Here is a 20418-nt window from a genome sequence, read left to right on the forward strand (position 1 = left end):
GCCCCCGGCCCCGCCGCCCCGCCGCCCCGCGCCCGCCGCCGCCGCCGCCGCCGCCATGGGCGTGCAGGGCTTCCAGGACTACATCGAGAAGCACTGCCCGAGCGCCGTGGTGCCGGTGGAGCTGCAGAAGCTGGCCCGGGGCAGCCTGGTGGGCGGCGGGCGGCAGCGGCCCCCGCACACGCCGCTGCGCCTGCTGGTGGACGCCGACAACTGCCTGCACCGCCTCTACGGCGGCTTCTACACCGACTGGGTGAGCGGCGGCCAGTGGAACCACATGCTCGGCTACCTGGCCGCGCTGGCCAAGGCCTGCTTCGGCGGCAACATCGAGCTCTTCGTGTTTTTCAACGGCGCGCTCGAGAAGGCGCGGCTGCACGAGTGGGTCAAGCGGCAGGGCAACGAGCGCCAGACGGCGCAGCAGATCGTCAGCCATGTCCAGAACAAGGGCACCCCGCCGCCCAAGGTCTGGTTCCTGCCGCCCGTCTGCATGGCGCACTGCATCCGCCTGGCGCTCATCCGCTTCCACGTCAAGGTGCGGCCGGCGGGGGCCGGGCCGGGGGGCGGCGGGGGGCGCGGGCTGCGCTCCGGCCCGTCGGGGCCGGGGGCCGGGGGGTCAGAGGGCGCGGGGGCCGCAAGATGGACGCGCGGCCTGGAGCCCCGGCCGGCCTGGAGCCCCGGGCGCGCAGGGCGCGGCGCCCCCGCCCCGGCGTCGCGGGGGTGCCCTCCCTCCCCGAGGCGGGCAGGTCGCCGGCCTGAACTTGCACCGGATGCTCCCTTCGCGTGCGGCGGTGCTCGCACAGCAACAGGTTTTCCGTGCGGGCGAGTGGGCTGCGTGGCGACAGGAAGGGGTCCCGAGCGGGGGCGACGGGGACCGCGCGCCGCTGTCACCGCGTCCAGCCGGGGCTCGAGCCGCCCAGGGCCTGCCGAGGGGGCTCCCCTTTTGGGAACACAGGGCTGTGTCCAGGTTCCCTCTAAGATGACAGTGTTTGGAGAAATTGTCCGATTTCTGTGTGCGTTAGAATTCACAGAATTGCAGGATTGGACATGATGGAATTCTGTTAGTTCTGTGACTTCGCGTCTTGGGTTTTGTGTGTCTGCTGTGAAGGGTGTCGCTCAGAGTCAGGGCGAAGGGGACGGGCATCCGAGTGTCCAGCATTGAGGTCTCTGCACAGGGAGGACTCGGCCACTCGGGGCCGTGCACGCAGGTCGTCAGCGCTGCCGCCGCCGGCCCTCCGCTGCCCCTCTGGCACGGGGCTGCTCGCTGAGCCGGGGCCAAGGACGCCTCGGGACCCAGCAGCCATGCACAGATAACATGCAAATCAATGACCCTCCACTCCAGTTTTGATTGCTTCCTTTTTCGTTGTTCTTTGTTAAAAATTTAGGCGTCTGTTTTGGTTTTCTGGCTGCTGCCACTGTGTCTTCCAACTTGTTTGCCATTATTTCTGCTTGAAAGTGCTTAAGCTCAAAGTTTGTGAAATTCACTCTTCCTGTCTGCCTGAGCTGAGATGGTGGTGGGAAAGCCTAAAGTGATAGCGGAAGTCCCACCCCGGTCCTGTTGCGATTGGTGACAGGGCTTCTAAGTCTGCGGGTCGTGGCGGCCGGGAGAGCGGGGATTGGTCTGTGGGCCTGGCACAAGCACAGCCAGTCCGCTGGGGGTTTGGGTGAGAGCCTGGCGCCGCTGGCATTTTCTGCCCTGGAGCCCGGGCTCCCGGGGAAGTAAGGCGGCGGCGATTCCCAGCGCCTGTCCACCTCCCGAATATTTGAAAGGTATTCGGAGCTGGAAACTAGCACTGAAAAGGCAGGATGAGCTTTCTGGTCAAGTGACTTTCAAAGGAACTCTGTAAATATTATGCAGGATTAGATTCAGGGTGTGCACAGCTCTGTATCTTTTGAAAGAACTCCTGAATTCTTTTCTAACTGTAAAGAAGTGTCTTTATGTTTATCTCCGCACCTCTCTGTGTGGTTTACCTACTAGGTGCTCAGAATTTTTGTACCAATGTGTGAGTGCTTGGAAACTAGATTTGAGATGATTTCTCCCATTGAGGTTTCCAAACACAAGATGGTTTTTTACATGCCTGTTTTGCTTTAGGTAAGCTTTTAGCTCCTGGTACAGAAGCATCGCACAGTGCTAGTCGCACAGACTGATACAGTCAGGGCTCGGGTACCCAGTGCGCACTTAGCCTGGCAGCCTCACCTTTTTGGAACACGTCTAAGAAATTTAGCTACTAGAAATTTCTAAGCTGCCAAATGGGAGGTCAGGAAGTTTTGGTACAGTGACCCGAAAAGAAAAAACAAAGCTTTCTTTTTCCTCACTGGAGAATCAAATCCTCTCCTTCTCAGATTTGGTTCTGAGAAGCTTGGTAACGCATTTCTAAACTCGGCGTGAGAGAAGGGTGCAGAGGAAAGTCGCCCGAGTCAGGAGTGCCATTAATAGCAAGAAGTGACACTTGGTAAGGGAGAAGATAAAAAAAAAAACAGCTGTAAAAACCAGACATAATTCTGTGGCCTATGAGGAAGAATCAGGAAAACAATCCTGTGTACTTGAGTAGCCCCCGAGGGTGGCACAGTGTTTATTCTGCAAGGATGATTTTGAGTCAGAAAAATTTATGTTCAGTGATCCCTAAGGGAATGAAGCGGTGTGTACTTTTTTTAAGACATGTCCATTAAAACGGTTAAGTAAATTAAAACCATGATAATATATCACCGTATGCCTGTTAGAATGGCTAAAACAAGCGTTACCAACAATACTAAGTGCTGACAAGAATGCTAAGCAGCTGGAAGCGTGTCACATGCCTGGTGGGAATGCAGGCTGGCACACAGCGTTAAGTATGCACTTACCATGTGCTCTGGCAGTGCTGCTCCAGGGTCATTACCCAGTGAAACTTTTGTTCACACAAAGACTGTGCTTGAGTGTTCATAGCAGTTGTATTCATAACAGCCAGAACTGGAAACAGCCAAAATATCCTTCAGTAGGTGACTGAACAAACGGGTCCGTCCATGCTGTGCCGTCCTACTCCTCAGCAACAGGAAGTTTTGGTACAGGCAACTCGTGGGTTGAATCTCCAAGGCTTTATGTTGAGCGAAAGAAGCCAGGCTTAAAGGTGTGATTCTCTTTCTGTGACATTCTCATGGCCAGGTCAGTGGTTGCCAGAGGGCAGGGGTCAGGGGAGGGTGCGGGGATGGAGCTTTTTGGGGTGATGGAACTGTTATGTACTCTGATGGTGGTGGTGGGAATGCATTTTTTTTTTTTTAAAGATTTTTTAATCTATTTTTTGACAGAGACACAGTGAGAGAGGGAACACAAGCAGGGGGAGTGGGAGAGGGAGAAGCAGACTCCCCGCCGAGCAGGGAGCCCGATGCGGGGCTCGGTCCCAGGACCCTGGGATCATGACCTGAGCCCAAGCAAGGCGCTTGATGACTGAGCCACCCAGGTGCCCCGGGAATGCATTTTTAAAACCTTAGAACTACACATCAGAAGTAAAGTTAATTTTACTGTATGACAATCAGTAGTTTTTTTCTACAGTATTATGTAAAGTTGACAAAGGAATTGCCAAAATTGACGTGAAATGTCACTATATGTCATGTTGGGTCCATGAGGCATGTGTCTTATAAAAATCTACCATCTTGTTGGCCTTCTAGGTTTCTGTAAACTGGCAGAAAGGCTTACTTTCCTGTCAGCTTTGCTTAGAGAAATCTTTTTTGACCTCGAAGAGTATGTCTTTGGTAGAGTAATAATTGTAATTTTTTTGGTACAGTAATAATTATATTTCTTTAACCATTAGGAGTTGGCCTATGAATCGGCTAATTTTGTTCAGGTCACTGAACTGCCTGGCCTGAGCTTGGCCTCTGCCAGTTACTGGGAGTGTTTCCTCTTGTGTGCTTTGAGTCATCACAACCTTTGTAACTTCAGGGAGGGACTGATATTTATTTAAAAATCTTTGTGGCATTAAATCCCTGGAGCTTTCCTAAATGTTCCTGCCACAAGACTTGAGTCGGTGCGGGTTTATAATGAAGACCTTCAGATCTTCCCCTGAGCCGGTGCTCTGGCATATTTACTTAGGTCTGACATAATAAAGCCGTGCTCCTGCTTTACGTCAGTGGAAGTCTGTGAGATTTGGCTGTGGCTTGAGATTTTGGGATGATGATGCATACCCGATGGGGCAGGGACTGACTTGTCAGATGCCTGCCCTCGCTGGGCCCTTTCACGGCGTTGTCTCATCTGGCCAGCACAGGGTTTTGTTACCCATTTTATATAGGATGAGACAGGATTGCTGAGTAGGCTACATCTGGGGACAAGTAACCAGTAACCTTCTCAAGGAGGAAGTGCCGAGCTGAAGGCAAAGTTCAGTTGCTTTGTGTAAGAATGCCTCAGGGTGTGCCTACCTGCACTTCACTCCCAGGTCAGATCCGATAGCACTGCCTCTGCTGTGTTTCCAGCTACAGTGGGAGTGGCACGGTTTCTATCCAGGAGAGGCCAAAAACTAGTCGTTACACCTTGTTCTCTAAGACCTTGAATTGACCAGGGAATACTTAGGTTCAAAATTGACCACATTACAACCGAAACCAGCCACCCATGTAAAATACTTATTTTAAAATATTTATTATCTTGCAGTGTACCAATTTTGGACTGGCTTAACTCAGCCTAATGTCTTCAAGATTCATCCATGTTGTGACATTGTGTTAGTTACCCTCCTTTTTAAAGACTGCATAATATTCCACAGACCACATTTGGTTTATCCATCCATCTGTCCATGGATGCTTGGGTTGCTTCCCCTTTTGTGTGTTGTGAATAATGAGTCATGCTGCTATGAACTTGGGTGTGCTCTGTTTGAGCCCCAGCTGTAGTTCTTTTGGAGATGCCTAGAAGTGGAATTGGTAGGTCATATGGTAATTCCGTGTTTAATTTCTCGAGGAATTGCCATACTGTTTTCTGTAGCAGCTGCCTATGTATGTTTTCTATTATACATTACACAACATATTATGTACTATCACCATATGGTTTTAATTTTTAACGTAAATGTGATCACACAATACATTATTCAGCAATTTGCTTTTTTAAATAAGGATGTAAAAAATCTTTATATGTTTATATAATTCTAATTCTTTTTAATGCCTGCATAGTGTTCCATAGTTTATCCAGCCCCCTGCTAATGGTGCACACACAAACTTGGTAGATCCAAGAGTGTGCATGTTTTAAAAACCTTATTGGACTCTAGAGCCGGCATTATCAGACTTCACGTTTTTCAAGAAAGCCAGGAATCCAGACTTTTATTTGAAATTATCCCATTTAAAAAATACTATTTAAGCCAAACAAAATAGGCTGTGGGTTGGATTATGCTCTTGAGTCCCCGATTTGTGGTTTCAGCACTGATTTCTATAACATTCATCACCATGTCTAAATCTCTTCCCTTTTCTTGAAGTTAGACTGATCAAAGCCAGCATTTCTCCTTTGTCTGCCTTGTTGAACCCTTTTCGATGATCAGAGTGCTTCTGTTTCCTGGAGCTACTGAAATAAGACTTCCCATAATTGCCACTGTTCTCCACTGCATGCTCTTCCTCCTCATAATCGCAGCATCACCTCTTTGAAGTTACTGCTGTCCACGTGTGCACACAGCTTCTGACCAGTCCCACGGCCTGCTCGGGAGACTTGTCGGGCCGTTGGTGTTATGTGCTTGACAGCGTGTCTCCTGACCACTCAGCACCCCCTTGCTGCCTCCTGTCCCTCACATCAGGTGGCCATTGTGCTTGTGCTTTAGCCACCCCAGATGGGACCCTGTAATTAGCGGGAAACTTCACCGTTAAGACTTTGAAATGCTGTCTCCCTTCTGTAGCCCCAACCCCTTCTGAGCTAGTCTTCATTCTTGTTTCTGTTCCATCCTCTGTGCGCTTGGGCTCCTCGGATTTTGCTTATAACCTTCACTGGTTTGAGCCTCGTCATCCACTTCAAGGTCACACTCCTGGCCCCCTAGAGTCGTCGTGTTGCCCCCTCCCCCTGCATTTCATGACCCAGCCTGCTGGTCCCTCTGCAAGCCCGGCAGTCTCCCACGTGCCCTTCCTCACTCCAGTACCCCCACCATGTGAACTCTCCAAGTGGAGCCTATAGGCCGAATAAGTGATTGTGCAAACCCCTTGGTGCTTGTGAAACCAAATTATTGGGTATTTACCGGCATTTAGAAAAAATGATACAGAATAATAGAGCAAAAAGTACACTGCTAGACTTACCCTAAGGGTACCATTTTATTCACCAGTGTCTAAATGTGGGCAGCCGTCAGAATTGTATCTCATCTGACTGGGCCCCACGCCTGCTGCCTCACTGGTGGAACTCACCCTGCACACCTTGTCGGTGCGGCCTGCGGCCTCCTCCGGTTCGTCAGTCCTGCCGGCACCTTGAACAAAACCATTAATCCAAACTCTGTACTGAGGGTCAGACCCTCCTGAACTGAGCTCCTTCCACCTGCCCGCATGGCTCACAGTTCCTCTGCTCTCCTTTGTCAGCGCTTCAGCCATCCCACTCCCTGCTTCCCCAGGAAACGTTCAGCTTCCCCACTCTGTTCGTGTTGCTCCTTCTTGTCCAACTACCCACTTCTGCTGGTCAGGATTTTGCTCATACTTTAAAGTCCATGTCAGGTGCCAGCTTCCTTCATGGAGCCTCTTTTTTTTTTTTTGTAAAGATTTTATTGATTTATTTGAGAGAGACAACATGAACAGGGGGAGGGGCAGAGGAGAAGGAGAAGCAGACACCCATTGCTGCATCGTAGGACCCTGAGGTCATATCATGACCTGAGCCAAAGGCAGACGCTTACCTGACTAAGCCACCCGGGCGCCCCACATGGAGCCTCTTCTGATGATCCCACAGGTTGGACCAGGCATACGCACAGTGCGCCTGTGCATCTGGGCTTCCTGGGTCCCGCTTTGTTACAGCTGCCTGTGTGCGTCCCCAGCTGACTGCAAGCTGCTTGAGGCTGGGGACTCAGTTTACTCCTCTTGCATGTATGTAGTGTAGGTGCTTAACTTTTTAATCAGATATTTGCTTTGTTCTATTTATATAGACAGACATTTAATTATTTTCTTTCAACACCTGGATCAATGGCCATTGTGTAAGATTTATTTTCTCACCTTATATTCTTGATACTCTCTTTTCTGACTGGTTCCCAGTTGATGATGTCATCTTCCCTTTAGCAAAAATCGAGTACCTGTTATTGGCCAGGCATTAAGGCAATCTATTAAAGAGATTGCAAAGAAGAAAGGAAGTCTCAGCCTATTACATAGCCTGGCAGCCACAGTCCTTGCTAATGATGCACACTAACGTCGTCATCTGAAGGAAAAGTAAAACCTCTATCTTTGACAAGTAGGAAGTTACCTCTTGGAGCCAAGTGCTTAGGCTTCTTAAGAAGACAGGTTGATGGCACAAAACGCTCTTTTTATTATTATATATTCTTAATTTTATTTTTTTAAATTGTGGTAAACTATAACAAATCTTACTGTTTTAACCATTGTTAAGTGTACAGTGCGGTGGCATTAAGTACATTCACACTGTCGTGCAACCATCCGCACCATCTGTTTCCAGAACTTTCTCATCTTCCCAAACTGAAACTCTGTCCCCACTAAACACCCAAACTGAAACTTTCCCCCCCGCACCCCCCCCACCCCAGCCCCTGGCGCCCACTACCTACTCTGTCTTGGAATTTCACTGCTGTCGGGACCTCATGTAAGTAGAATCGTACAGTATTTGTCCTTTTGTGACCAGCTTATTTCACTTAATATAGTGTTCTCAAGGTTCATCCATGTTTTGTAGCAGGTGTCAGGAGTTTATTCTTTTTCAAGGCTGAGTAATATTCTACTGTGTCTATACACATTTTCTTTATCCATTCATCTGTTGATGGTTGCTTCCACCTTTTGGCTGTTGTGATAATATTATTATGAAAATGGGTGTACAAATACCTGTTTGAGTTTCTGCTTTCAGTTCTTTTGGTATATACCTGGAAGTCGAATTGCTGGATCATAGGGTAGTTCTCTGGGTAATTTTTTGAGGAATGGTCATACTGTTTTCCACAGCAGCTGCGCCCTTTTGCATTCCCACCAGCAGTGTGTGAGGCTCCAATTTCTTCACCTCGCCAACACCTGCTTATTTATGTTTATTTTTTTTGATAGTAGCCATCCTTATGGGTTTTGAATGGTATCTCATTGTGGTTTTGATTTTCATTTCCTTTATGATTAATGAAGTCGAGAATCTTTTCATGTGCCACTCACTTATTTTGAAAAATTATTTTTCCTTCTAAGACCACTATAACCAGTTCTTATAGAATAGGCAAGAGATGTGTAAGGTAAGAAGCTCTTCAGCTCTGATTCCAGATTTCCTCAGGGGGAGAGACTTAGTTTTTAGAGACATCGCTAAAATATGTCATAACTTGAAATTGCCCTTTTAATGTTGACAACAACAATAAAAATCTTCCGCCAAATTGGAGTTGACTTTTATGTCCTCATTCCTCTGTTGGACTCGAGCAGGAGTGAGTAGCTTGAGTAATCTCACCCACCCAGGACCTGGCAACTAGAGTTCAAGATCAAGGTGTCATTTTTTAAAAAAGCAAAAGAATTTAGGTCGACTCCTATCCTCTTACGTTCAGGTTAACTTACATCTTTTAAATCTCATAAGTGGCTGGAGGGTGTGTCACATTATTCCCTGAGCTGGTATAAAACCGTTCTAAAGAAAAACCTCACACAGTATTTTTTTTCTTGATGTCGGAAAATCTATTTATGACAACTCATAGTGTTTCAGGTCCCATATGTTTGAAAAGTATGAAGAAGCAGATCCTTTCTTATGCAGCTTTCTTAAAGACAAATGGTAGCCGACTTTTATCAGCGTTTGTTATTTATGAAGGACTGAACTGTTTACATGCAGTTGCTCGTTAACCGTTGCAGCTGCCCTTTGAGGTGTAGGGATGGTGTTACTTTTGCAGATGAAGAAGTGGAAGTGCAGAAAGTGTTAAAGTGGGCAGTGGGGTTCACCCCCTGGCGCCAGAGACAGAAACCTGCCTTTATGGCGTCCGTGGTCTCGGGGTACCAGCCTGGGGTTTTCCTTACTGAGGCCGTGCAGAATTCCAGGTTTGGCTCACTCTCGGAGAGGGAGGCTTTACCCCTCTACTACCGCTTGTAGGAAAGTGGGTCTCAGGGCTTCAAGTTTTTAGCTTGAAATAATCATCCCAGTATCGTATGTCATAGTTTTCCCTCACTTCTAAAATTAGAATTAAGAACCAGGTGTACCGATTTCGTTATATTCTGCCCAGTTTGCACCTGGAGCTGGAGGCCAGGGAATCAGAGAAGCAGGGTGCTGTCCCCGGGCAGCTTAGGTGGGAGGCGGGCCCCAGAGCAGAGGGCTTACAGGCCCGGAGAGCAGATGCTCAAAAGAGAGGGACAGCCAGCGCCTGTCAGACCCTGCTTCCCTGAAGCCTAACTCTGACATTTACTTTTTATCTTTAATTAAATAATTGCCTTTCAAGTCCTGTTTTGACGCAGCCTAGACCCTTTTCCTGTCCCTAGCCAGACCTTGCACCGACCCAGTCCCAACACCTGCTCTTTGAGGTGGTGCTCGTCTTGAGGCATTGTCCCGGGGCCCTGTGGCCAGGGGACTTGGTTCGTTTATTCGCAGGTCTGTAGTGGCCCAGTCTCACCTGCAGTGGGCTCTCCTGCTTCCTGAAGCCCCACGATCTGCGGAGAGATGTGTTTTCACATAATAGGATCTTAGACTGTGCTGTTCATGCCTGTTAATGCTGTGTTCACCTGGTGAAGTAGCTTAAAATAGTCTTCCAGCTGGTGTCTTGTAGACTGTTGACTTTTTTCTTTTTTAAAATAAACTTAACTGTGGAATAATTTTAGGTTTATAGAAAAGTTGCCAAGAGGGTACAGAGGGTTCCCGAATAACCTTCCCTCCGCTTCCATGCGTGGTAACAGCTTGTGAGCGAGCGGTTATCAAAACTAAGAAGCTCGCATTGATGCGGTACCATGAGCCTCACTGTGTTCTTCATTCAGTTCTTATCCCTCCTTCCGCCGGGGTTCTTTTAGGCTCCGTGCCCCGATCTGGGTTGCCCTGTGGCCTTCAGGTGTCTCATCTCCTCAGGCCCCTCTGGTCCAGGACAGCTCCTCAACCTCTGTTTCTTTGGTGTCCTTGGCACTTTGGGTTACTGAGCAGGTATTTTGTAGGCTGGCCTCCAGTTTGGGCTGCCTGGTGCTTTCTCATGTTTTGGGAGGAATGCCCCAGAGGTGCAGTGCCCTTTGCCACACCATACCATGGTGGAGTCTGCTGGCATCTGCTCTGTGACACGACTTCACCCCGTTGCTGGTTTGCTTCTTTGGAAGTGGTCCTTTAGGCTAGCCCCCTCTCGGGGGGACGGTGGGGGTGAGCTTCAGCTCCTGGGAGGGATTTCACATTATTGTTGGAATTCTTGTGTAGGGCAGACTGTGTTTATGTAATCATTTGTTTGGACTAATATGGGCTCGTGTATTAGTTTTATACTTTGGGTGATAACCTAATATGTTCTTTATTTTGTTGCATAAATTATTCTAGCTTTGGCCATTGGGAGTCTCTCGGGGGGGGGGGCGGTTTCCTGTGTCCTGGCACACCCCTCCTTCGTTTTGTGAGCACCTCCTTCCTTTCTGGCGCTACAGAGACGTGCCCTAGGACCGTCTTGGATTTCCCTGCCCTGGCATCACCCATTTTTCTCAAGGGCCCTGGTTCCATTTCGTGGAGAATGGAATTTAGAAACCACATCAGAGCGCAGGTGTTCTCACTCCTGGGGTGTCGCTGCTTTTCAGCTGTCTTTCAACAGCGGGGAGGTGTGTGTGTACACACGTCACCTCTGATGATTTCTGTGCCTGTCTGTGTTGTCACCTACACATCAGTTCATAGGACGTCTCCATGGCTAAGCTGGCACCATAGGGTCGTGCCAGCCTCCTCCTTTTGCCCATGTGTAACCCCGTTCTCTGACGGTGAGACACCTGGCTCGTCCACCATTCATGATGTGGTCTCAGCGCTGTCACCTGCACCCCTGTGCCCTCGAGATACACTTTACCAGGAGAGGTCAGCATCTGAGTGGTGCCTGTCCTCAGAAGTCTGACCTTCCATTCAAAACATTGTTCTCCAAAGTTACCTAGGGCAGCAGCCCCCACCCCACTCAGAGAGGTCATTTCAGACTTTTCTAGTACAGTTCTGTACCTTAGCCAGTCTGCATTCATTCCTGGCCCCCAGATGTCCCGGCTGATTTGTTTTTAATTTGTATACGTTAAAGTTCATTCTCCGTGTGAGAGGTGTAGTTGTATGAGTTTGGACAGTGCATATGTCATGTGTGTCCACCACCTACATCCCCAGCTCTGAACTCTGGCCTCAGGGTTTTGTGGTAACGGACCACCACGCGTCCATTACCCGCCCGCCGGGGGAGGATCGTGTCTCTGTTACCTTATGGTTTTAAGGCCATGTTGCCTTTCCTCAGGTAAAGGTGGGAGAGAATACCAGAAATTTGGAAGTTGAAGGAAACTTAAAGACCCATGAATTGTACATTCCTGGCTGGGCAGGTGGGCGTCAAGCCAGAACTGGGACCTAGGCGTTCTGGTTCTGTCCCCTTTGCCGGCCCTCAGGGTGCCTGAGGGTGGGAAAGATGAGCAAGACAGGGGCACAGGTCAGCCCACCTTGACTCGAGCCTTGAAGTCCATGCTCACGGGCTTGATTCCTCCATCTTTTGTTTTAGGACGTTAATTCTAGTGGGCAGCTATTTGTTTAACGCTGGGTGTGCTTTGAGGGAGGATAAGGTATTGTTAATCATTTGCAAGTTAGTGTTCTAGTGAATTAATAAGAGCTCATTCACTTTGCTTTTTAATGCCAACTGAAACCAGATGTTCTGAAAGAACAGGGAACTGTGCTTGGGATGGCGGAAGGAGGCGATGGTGGAGAGCCCCAAGTCCGCCCTCTGCGAGGCCCTCTGCCTGCTCCTTCTGCTGGATAGAGCAGATCTCACCCATCTGCGCAGGTAGCTTAAAGACTCCTGGGGCCCCGTAATGGGGCCCCCATTGTTCTTCTTTCTTTTGGAATTTACCATGTGCCAGATGCCAGGCTAGACCCCTGGTTGGCAGATGAGTAAGTGCATGCCTTGTCATCCTTGGGGAAGGAAGAGCGTCTGTCCCCACTGTGGTGACACTGAGGAGGCCAGTGTGGGTGTGGCTTATCCTAGTGCTGCTTCAGCGTTTTTATTCATTTTTTTTTCCTCTAAGGAAGTTTTCGTTAAGCTTAATTGCACCGTCCTGACACAGCTGTTGGCGTTTGCTGTGTCCCTTCCAGTGTTTCCCCACTGACGCAGCTTCGCGCTGCTCTGTGTACAGGGGATTGATTCTGAACAGTTTGCTTAGTGTTTTGTCGAAAGCTTTTGCCCGTGTTTCTGCACAACACTGCGGGCTGCTGTGTTTGCCCAGCTCCTGGGTGTTAGCTTACGTTCTCCCACGGGAGCCTGCTCTGACCCTCTGACACTCCCAGCATTTGTTACTGGTGCTGGTTTCTTAGGCTCCGTTTCCTGGAGTGAGATCACTGGGTCAAAGGGCACGCACATTTTAAGGTTCTGAAAGTATAGTGCCGATTGTTGTAGGACTCTGAAGCCTTCCTTGAGAACTGCCAGATGAGACCCCATCCCTGCTTCCTCTGAGTTTACCACTGCCACCTCCCCGCTGTGCTCACGTCGGGCCAGTGCACCTGCCCTCCCCCCTGGGGCCCTGGTCGTGGGCCCTCATACCGGGCTGGTCCCCCTCCCCTCCTCCCCTTCCCGGGTGGCTGTGAGGCGTGCAGCCTGGTGACTGGCACGGGGGCGCTCAGGAAGGATGACGGCCCCGGCTGCAGCGTCCTGGGAGAGTGGTTTAATAGACTCTGTCACAAACGTACATACCGGGTGTGCAGTGTGCAGCTCCTGCACTTAATTCTGCCCCATCTCCACAGGGCGCCTGGCTCTGGAGCAAGTTGCCATGCTGCCTTTTCTGGAACTCCTTGGAGGGGTGGGGGGTGAGGGGTGGTCACTCACAGTCTCCTTTCATTTCAGGGCTTCTGGGGAGATTGTGCAGATTTATGATTAAAGTTGTCTGGACGACAGCCAGGGTTTGCTGTGATTTAGAAATGTTTTAAGACGTTGCTGTCATTATAAAGTTGTGCATCCTGAAGTGGGGGGAGGCGGGGGCTTGGGCTGGGAGAGGTGGAGCTGGCCTCACTTCAGAATTTTCTTAAACTGTACTTTTCTGTTTTAGTGAAGGTACAGTGTTTTTAGATAAGGGACGAAAGTGCATTTTTCTATTCTAAGAAATAGAAATAAATTGACTAAATGTTTATATTTTTCTTATGAAGTAAAATGTTTTTATAAAAGTATTAAGAGAATGCAGGAAATTACTTTTCCTCTAAATAGCATTTTTAAAGGGTTTGCCTTGCTTCTAAGTGAGATTTCATTATAACTAACTTTCCAACAAAATACGGTGACCACTTGTCCTGTGAAATTCAGTGAGAAATGGGAGCAACTCCACAGTGTGCCCAGCCGGTGACCCCTGAACACTTGTACTTACTGTTTGGATGTGATTTAGTTTTGATTTTAATTCAGTATAGCCACACATTGGACAGTATAGTTCTAGACACTTATATTTAAGGTGCATGTTTTTCAACTTTAGGGCTCTTTGGGGAGTTAATTTTCTACCGTTAGCTGAGTCACTTGATTTAATTTAAAAATCTGTTTTCTCAAATACCTTATCTATTGTAGAAACAAAAAATCTACCAGATTTCAGTTGGTTGAATGAATTTGGGAAATAGGAGAAGAATTGATTGTCTTTGACTTTATATATTTTAGGAAAGTGTTTTTCAAATGCCTTTTGGTATGTTTTGGGAGTAGAAAGATTCCTAGAGCCTTTTACTTTTCCACGGGTGTTGCCCGCTGCCCGCCCTTAGGATGCTACGGTCCCCGAGATTCCTGGGTCTCCGGGATACCTGCGGCGGACCACTCACCCTGGGAGAGTCGGGACAAGGAAAGAAGCTGCAGCTTTGTAGTCTTCATCACTAAGCAGGCAGTGAGTTTCAGCCTGGTCCCCATGGTGGTCCTGAGCCTGGGACTACACCACCAGGTCTGATCCTTTGCACGGGATAACCATGTGACAGTGTTGTTTGGGGTAAATGTTCACCTTTACTACTGTCCCCATATGCTGAGTGCTCTAGCGTGTATAATAACTAGCAGATCTGTGGGTGAAGGGTAACGCTTGGCTTTTCTGTAAAAAAAAAAAATCGTTTTTATTATTTTACCTATTTGACATATTTCTACTTTGAAGAAATTATTTGGTTTTACCGAGGTGGCTGGCTTCTGTCTCCTGCTTTGACACTTGTTTATTTTCCTCTTTTATCCCTGTTTCTTCTCCCTTTTTTCCCTCAGAATACTGTTAACGGGGATCAGCTGGCATTGTGTATTTTTAAGCAGGACGATCTTTGACTATGACAAGAAATGGGCAGTTAATTTGCAGTTTAGATGGGATTATAGTCACTGACCAGGAGATGGCTCCCACAGAGCTTGCTCCCACGAGCGGTGTGCCACACCCTTTTTATGGTTCTTTGATTCTTTGGCTCTTTTGGGTGTTTCTGTATCTGGGATCTGCAGGTTCTGCACAGAGGCGTCTGCATGGGCGCTGTGGCGGGCGGGCTCTGACCACATGCTCCTCTCGCTTGCACAGGTGGCCCAGAGCATCGAGGACCACCATCAGGAAGTGATCGGTTTCTGCAGAGAAAACGGCTTCCACGGCTTGGTCGCCTACGACTCCGACTACGCGCTGTGCAACATCCCTTACTACTTCAGTGCCCACGCCCTCAAACTGAGCCGGAACGGGAAAAGTCTCACCACGAGCCAGTATCTGATGCACGAGGTCGCCAAGCAGCTGGACCTGAACCCAAACCGCTTCCCTATCTTTGCTGCTCTGTTAGGTAGGTGGGCAGTGTGAACTGCTTCGTTTGATAGGGTTCTACGCTGGGAACACATATATATATATATATTTTTTTTAAGATTTTATTTATTTATTTGACAGAGAGAGAGACAGCGAGAGAGGGAACACAAGCAGGGGGAGGGGGAGAGGGAGAAGCAGGCTTCCCGCGGAGCGGGGAGCCTGATGCGGGGCTCGATCCCAGATCCCGGGATCATGACCTGAGCCGAAAGCAGATGCTTAACGACTGAGCCACCCAGGCACCCCGCACACTGATATTTTTAAATGTCAGTGCTGGAATGTTGTGGAGTGTGCCCCTCCTCAGTGGTGTTCCTTACTCAGTATTATTTTTTGGTGTCGCTGATAATGTGCTTCTTTTGTTCTTAAGTATTCGTTTATGTGTTGTTCTTTCCGGGGCGGAAAACTAATTTTGTGAATAAATTCACTAATACTTTGGGGAAAATGGTATTTTAAAATCACAAATGTTAAGCACATCCTCACTATGAAAATTAGACATTTAACCCTTTGTCATAACTTATGTTTGTTAGAGAAGAAAATGTGTTGTGAACTCAGCTCTGTCATGGGTTCTTGTGTGTTGGGGACACTCACTGCTTTGAAAGAAAAACAACAAACATAAGCTACCTTAGCTCACCTCCAATACCTGCATTTTAGATGTCTAGAAACTCCTTCGGAGGAATTCCTCATGCTGGATACCTAGAAGAGATGAAATCTTGTTTTGATTGAAGTTTTATATATTAATTCGTTTCATGTAAAAACGACTTTCCAATAGTTATATATTCATCTATCACTTTTGTTTGCATTTTGCAGTTTTTTCTTTCTTTTCTGTTCATTCCTGGTTTTGTGCTTGTAGTATGCACGTTTAAAGCTACTTGGACACCCAGCTGTAGTGGCTGGTTTTGTAAGAATTGTGCCCACAGTGTGAATGGGCGTTCTCCAGGCTGGGCCCTCCTGGGATCGCAGCCCAGGGGCCGCAGTGGCGGGTGGGGGGCCGCTAGGGACATGCAGGCCCTGTTTGAATGCTCCGTGGTCTCCAGATAAGTGAGATCTTACTGTGTTCTCCGTTTGTCTTCTCTGAAATGTGTAGGATGGCAGTCATATTGTGAGCTGTGTTTAGATGTTTCTACTTACCAGATTTTATAAACATTCCAAAAAGTTTTTACACAGTTAGAAATTACACTGAGGGAGCCACAATTTTTTTTGTGTTGTATTTGGTGATAGCATTTCAAACTGTGTAACCACCAATCCGTCAACAGTTCTGATTTTGCAGATTATCCTTGCTTGAATCTCACCTTAACTATGTGTTGTTAAGCACGTGGCTGTTTTCTGTCCATTTGGACTTGGGATTTGGAGAATTAAAACCAATTTTCTAAATATACTTTCATATTTTCAAATATTAAAATATAGAAGGTATTTTCTCTGATGTTAAAAGTGATTATGTAAATGGGGATATTGTGAAAAGTTTCCTGTTTACCTAAATGTTACACAGAATGACTTCGGCATATTAATTGACCTTAAATGAACTGGAAAATTGAATGCTTGCAGAATATTGGGATTCCCTAGCTAATTTGAGATATGGAGGATATTTGTTTATTGTATTTGAGAAACGTTGAATATATTTCTTAGGAGAGAGTGCAAACTCTGTACTCTTCTGGCTAAATTACCGTGTGAAGTCTTAAAATGAGTGAAAAACAATAGTTACATTTTGAATAATAATGAATTTAGGGCTTGGAATTTCTTTAAAAATTTTATTTTTTTTATTTTTTTTTTAATTTTTTTTTTTAAAGATTTTATTTATTTATTTGAGAGAGAGAATGAGACAGAGAGAGAGGGCATGAGATGGGGGAGGATCAGAGGGAGAAGCAGACTCCCTGCCGAGCAGGGAGCCTGATGCGGGACTCGATCCCGGGACTCCAGGATCATGACCTGAGCCGAAGGCAGTCGCCTAACCAACTGAGCCACCCAGGCGCCCTCTTTAAAAATTTTAGACTAGTTGCAGGTAAAGTCTTAATTGGGCGTGCATTTTTATTTTAGATTTTGTGTAAAAGTTTCAGTGTTCTCAAATGAGAAAGATTATTTTTCTTTTCCTTTTCCTTTTTGTAATGGGCAGTGTAGTTATATGAGTTATTTTGTTTTAGAGAGGTTGGGTAGAATATTCAGTTAAGTATGTGACCCAGATTTTAATAGACTATTACTGATGTTGGAATTGGCCTCATATTTTTTCAGATAGAAGCTTCAAAAAAAATCTAAGATGCATCATACTTCACAGTAAAGTTCTGTGCACCTGTGAACCCAGGAAGGCAGTGCAAAGCTCAGTAAGACAGTGAGGACGTAACTTTGCTCCTCTGGAATTCATGGCAGCTCAGCGCTCATGTGTCGAGTACTTTCATGTTTAGAGTATTAAGATTAATTAATTAGTTACTAAGAAATCACTTTTTTTTTTTTTAGATTTTATTTATTTGAGAGTGAGAGAGCATGCACAAGCGGGGGGGAGGGGCATTGGGAGAGGGAGAAGCAGACTCCCCCCTGAGCAGGGAGCCCGATGCGGGGCTCGATCCCAGGACCCTGGGATCATGACCTGAGCTGAAGGCAGACGCTTAACAACTGAGCCACCCAGGCGCCCCGAACTCATCTTGTTTTGCTTTCTCTTAGTAGTTAATTAATGAATCTGCCCTCTCAGTGGGGAGGGGACTAAATCATGATATAAAAATCACAGAATTATTCAGGAACTTGACACTTTTAAATTGCATCGAGAGAACTAACACGCTAATGATGTTGGCATGTTGGCATCCAAGTGCTACAGTGAAGGGAGAGTGTTCCCCAAAGTCCAGTTTCTCAGCCGGATGCAGCTCGTATTTTTGAGGCAGCCCTGGTGATAGGGCGTCCAGCCGAGTGGCATTCCTGGTGCTGGTGTGGTCTGTGCTTCGTCATCTGTGGGTGATGGTGGAAGTGATGGGAGGAGGTTGACCCATGTCACAAGTCACGTAACCGTGCTTAGAGAGATTCTGGAAGTGTGCGGTCTGCCTCTGCTGTGGAACCTGGAGTTTGAAGCCTAGGGTCTCGTGAGCAGACGAAACCCGATATCCCAGCATTGTCAGACTGACCTTAGCACTGTCGAGCGAAGTCACTTCAGGTTTATGCAGTTTGTTCCGTTGGAATGCTGTTGGAACTGTCCTGGAGACTCACGTCGTGCTGAGGCAGCTGCAGGAGGTCTGCCTGCTGGCTGTTGCTTTGTATGAAAAGATGAAGATGTATTTTCAGTGTTTGTGTGGAAGTTTTATGTGGTATGTCAAAGGAGACGGTCCTAAGTTACCGCAGCGTCTAAAACGAAGCCCCTAGGGACCTGCGGATGGTGGTGTGCAGTGTCAGTGACGCGCTCTTTCTCACTGTGCCGTGTCTGTGTTGCAGGGAATCACATCCTGCCCGACGAAGACCTGGCCTCCTTCCACTGGAGCTTACTGGGCCCAGAGCATCCACTAGCCTCGCTGAAGGTACAAGTGCACTTGGTTTCCAACGCTGGTGACGGTCAGCTGTTGAGTTTGCTGCTGCTGTAGTGATGTGAATGATGTTCCGTTACTGTAGAAGGAGATAGGCTGCAGAGTGAGCGATACCACGCCTCCCCTCACCACCGTCAGCACTGACAGACCCACAAACCTGCCTTATCTTGTTCCCAACACTTAGGCTTTAGCGAGATAAATGAATGTCCTTAAACGTCTCCTTAGAGGAATTCATGCTTTGTTCCTAGGTAGGTGGAAATCTTTTAGCTAAAGGTTTTTTATATTGTTTTACAAATCCTAATATTTTTAATAGGTAATACAGTCAGCTGTTACTTGGATCATGTCTTAGCATAGTTTGATAAATTTCATAATGTTCTATAATTTTCTAAAATAATAAAAGTCTAATTAATAATTAAGGTTTTAGTGTTTGGGTGATGGAGGGGACCCGACCAAGTTCGTTAGAGAAATGTTCCCTTTATACTGCTTTATTAACACTTTATATTTTTATCTTTCTTGCCTTCCTGTTGTGAAAGTGAGGAGCGTTGGAAACACGCACGGTTTTCTAAAGCGGGAGGGCTGTGGGGACGCCTGCCTGGTGTGTACTGGCCAGCAGCCTCCTGGGACTCTTGAGTCCCCTTTGCCGTGACCACAGTCGCTCTTGGGGGGCGGGTGGGAAGTCTGTCGGGCAGCCTGGGCCTTGGTTCCTGTAGCGAAGGGGCTGCTTGGGATGGTTCCCAGGGGTGCTTCTGTGAAATTCTGTCTCCTGTCAGATTGACCCTCCCGCTGTAAACTATCTTCTGTGGTGGTTAGTTTCAAAGCGGATTTTGTGTGTAACTTGGCGTGAACTTTGGAGAAACCGGATCATTCAAGCGCATCTCTTTCCTGCCTCTTTCCTCTGGCTCCTTGCCCCCCTGGGCCCCTCCCTTCTGGCGTGCTGGCTGTCAGGATGCTTTCCTTGTCCTTCTGACAGTTTTCGGGCCTGGGGTTTTCAACTTCTCCTCTTGTTAGAAGCTACTTGTTTTCTTTGTGTTTTTCATCCTTGAAGGAGAGAAGCTTTCTTCCTGCTGTTGGCCGTAGTGTCATTCCTGTGTCCTCATGGATGAAAGTGCTGCCGTTTGTGGTCCTGCCGGTCCACTGCTGATGTGCAGCCTGAAGGCAGGTGCACTTGCATGAGGTGTTGTGCTCATCCGGTTTGCCTGGCAGTGAGCTTTTGTAGGTGGGATGAAGGGAAGGCTGGCTTCTTACAAGGGTCAGGCAGTTTTGGGTAGCAGCGGAGAGGCTCCCGAGACCCCAGACCACACGTGCATTTCAGCCGAGCTGGCTTTGGTCACGCGTCAGACATTAGACAGCAGCACTGTTGATGGGGTTAGTGGGGGACCAGCTCAATCTCGTGGCAGGTCACTAACATCATTAGCATGTGCTTTTCCTCACTTTGTTTAAGAAAAATATTAAGTACGTGAAAAGTTGAAATAGACAATGTCCATCCATGTATCTACTTGGTTCTACAGTTAACATTTTGCCATAAAGTATATTTCTATTTATCTTTGTTTTTTAACTCCACTATTTGGAAGTTAGTTGCAGACATCCTAACACTTCACCTGTGAAAACTTCGGTTTCTATCACGACCCCCTAGAAATAAGGCTAGTCTCTTCCTCACTCATATTACTATTAGCAAACCGAACTACATCAGCAGCAGCCCCTGCGTTCTGTAAGGTCAGGTTCATGTTCACGTTTTTCACTTGTTCCTGCAAGTCATTTAAAGTGTGTGTGTGTTTTTTTTTTTAAGTCAGGATCCAATCAGGTTTTTCGTATTATCATGTGTACTGTAAATATCAGCTGGGGGTTTTTGTGGGTATGATGGAGAAGCAATCTGCAATAATTTTTCAATGACTTGATAAGTTCTGGGTGTTTCAGAGTCACGGTCTACAATGCAGGC

At 47.4% G+C, this 20418-nt stretch overlaps 1 protein-coding gene across 3 annotated transcripts in view; it reads left to right on the top strand.

Annotated features, from left to right (window-relative positions):
- The first annotated feature begins 55 nt into the window (after positions 1–55).
- Positions 56–20418, top strand: part of FAM120A (family with sequence similarity 120A) — a 91520-nt gene continuing 71157 nt past the window's right edge. For all 3 annotated transcript variants that reach the window (XM_032397777.1, XM_032397778.1, XM_032397779.1), the window contains exons 1-3: positions 56–529; positions 14725–14971; positions 18394–18476. In XM_032397777.1, coding sequence (XP_032253668.1) covers positions 56–529; positions 14725–14971; positions 18394–18476 — 804 coding nt within the window. The remainder of the gene's footprint in view (positions 530–14724; positions 14972–18393; positions 18477–20418) is intronic.

The sequence above is a fragment of the Phoca vitulina genome, unplaced genomic scaffold (assembly GCF_004348235.1).
Source record: "Phoca vitulina isolate PV1807 unplaced genomic scaffold, GSC_HSeal_1.0 scaffold104, whole genome shotgun sequence".
In the NCBI taxonomy this organism is placed as follows: domain Eukaryota; kingdom Metazoa; phylum Chordata; class Mammalia; order Carnivora; family Phocidae; genus Phoca; species Phoca vitulina.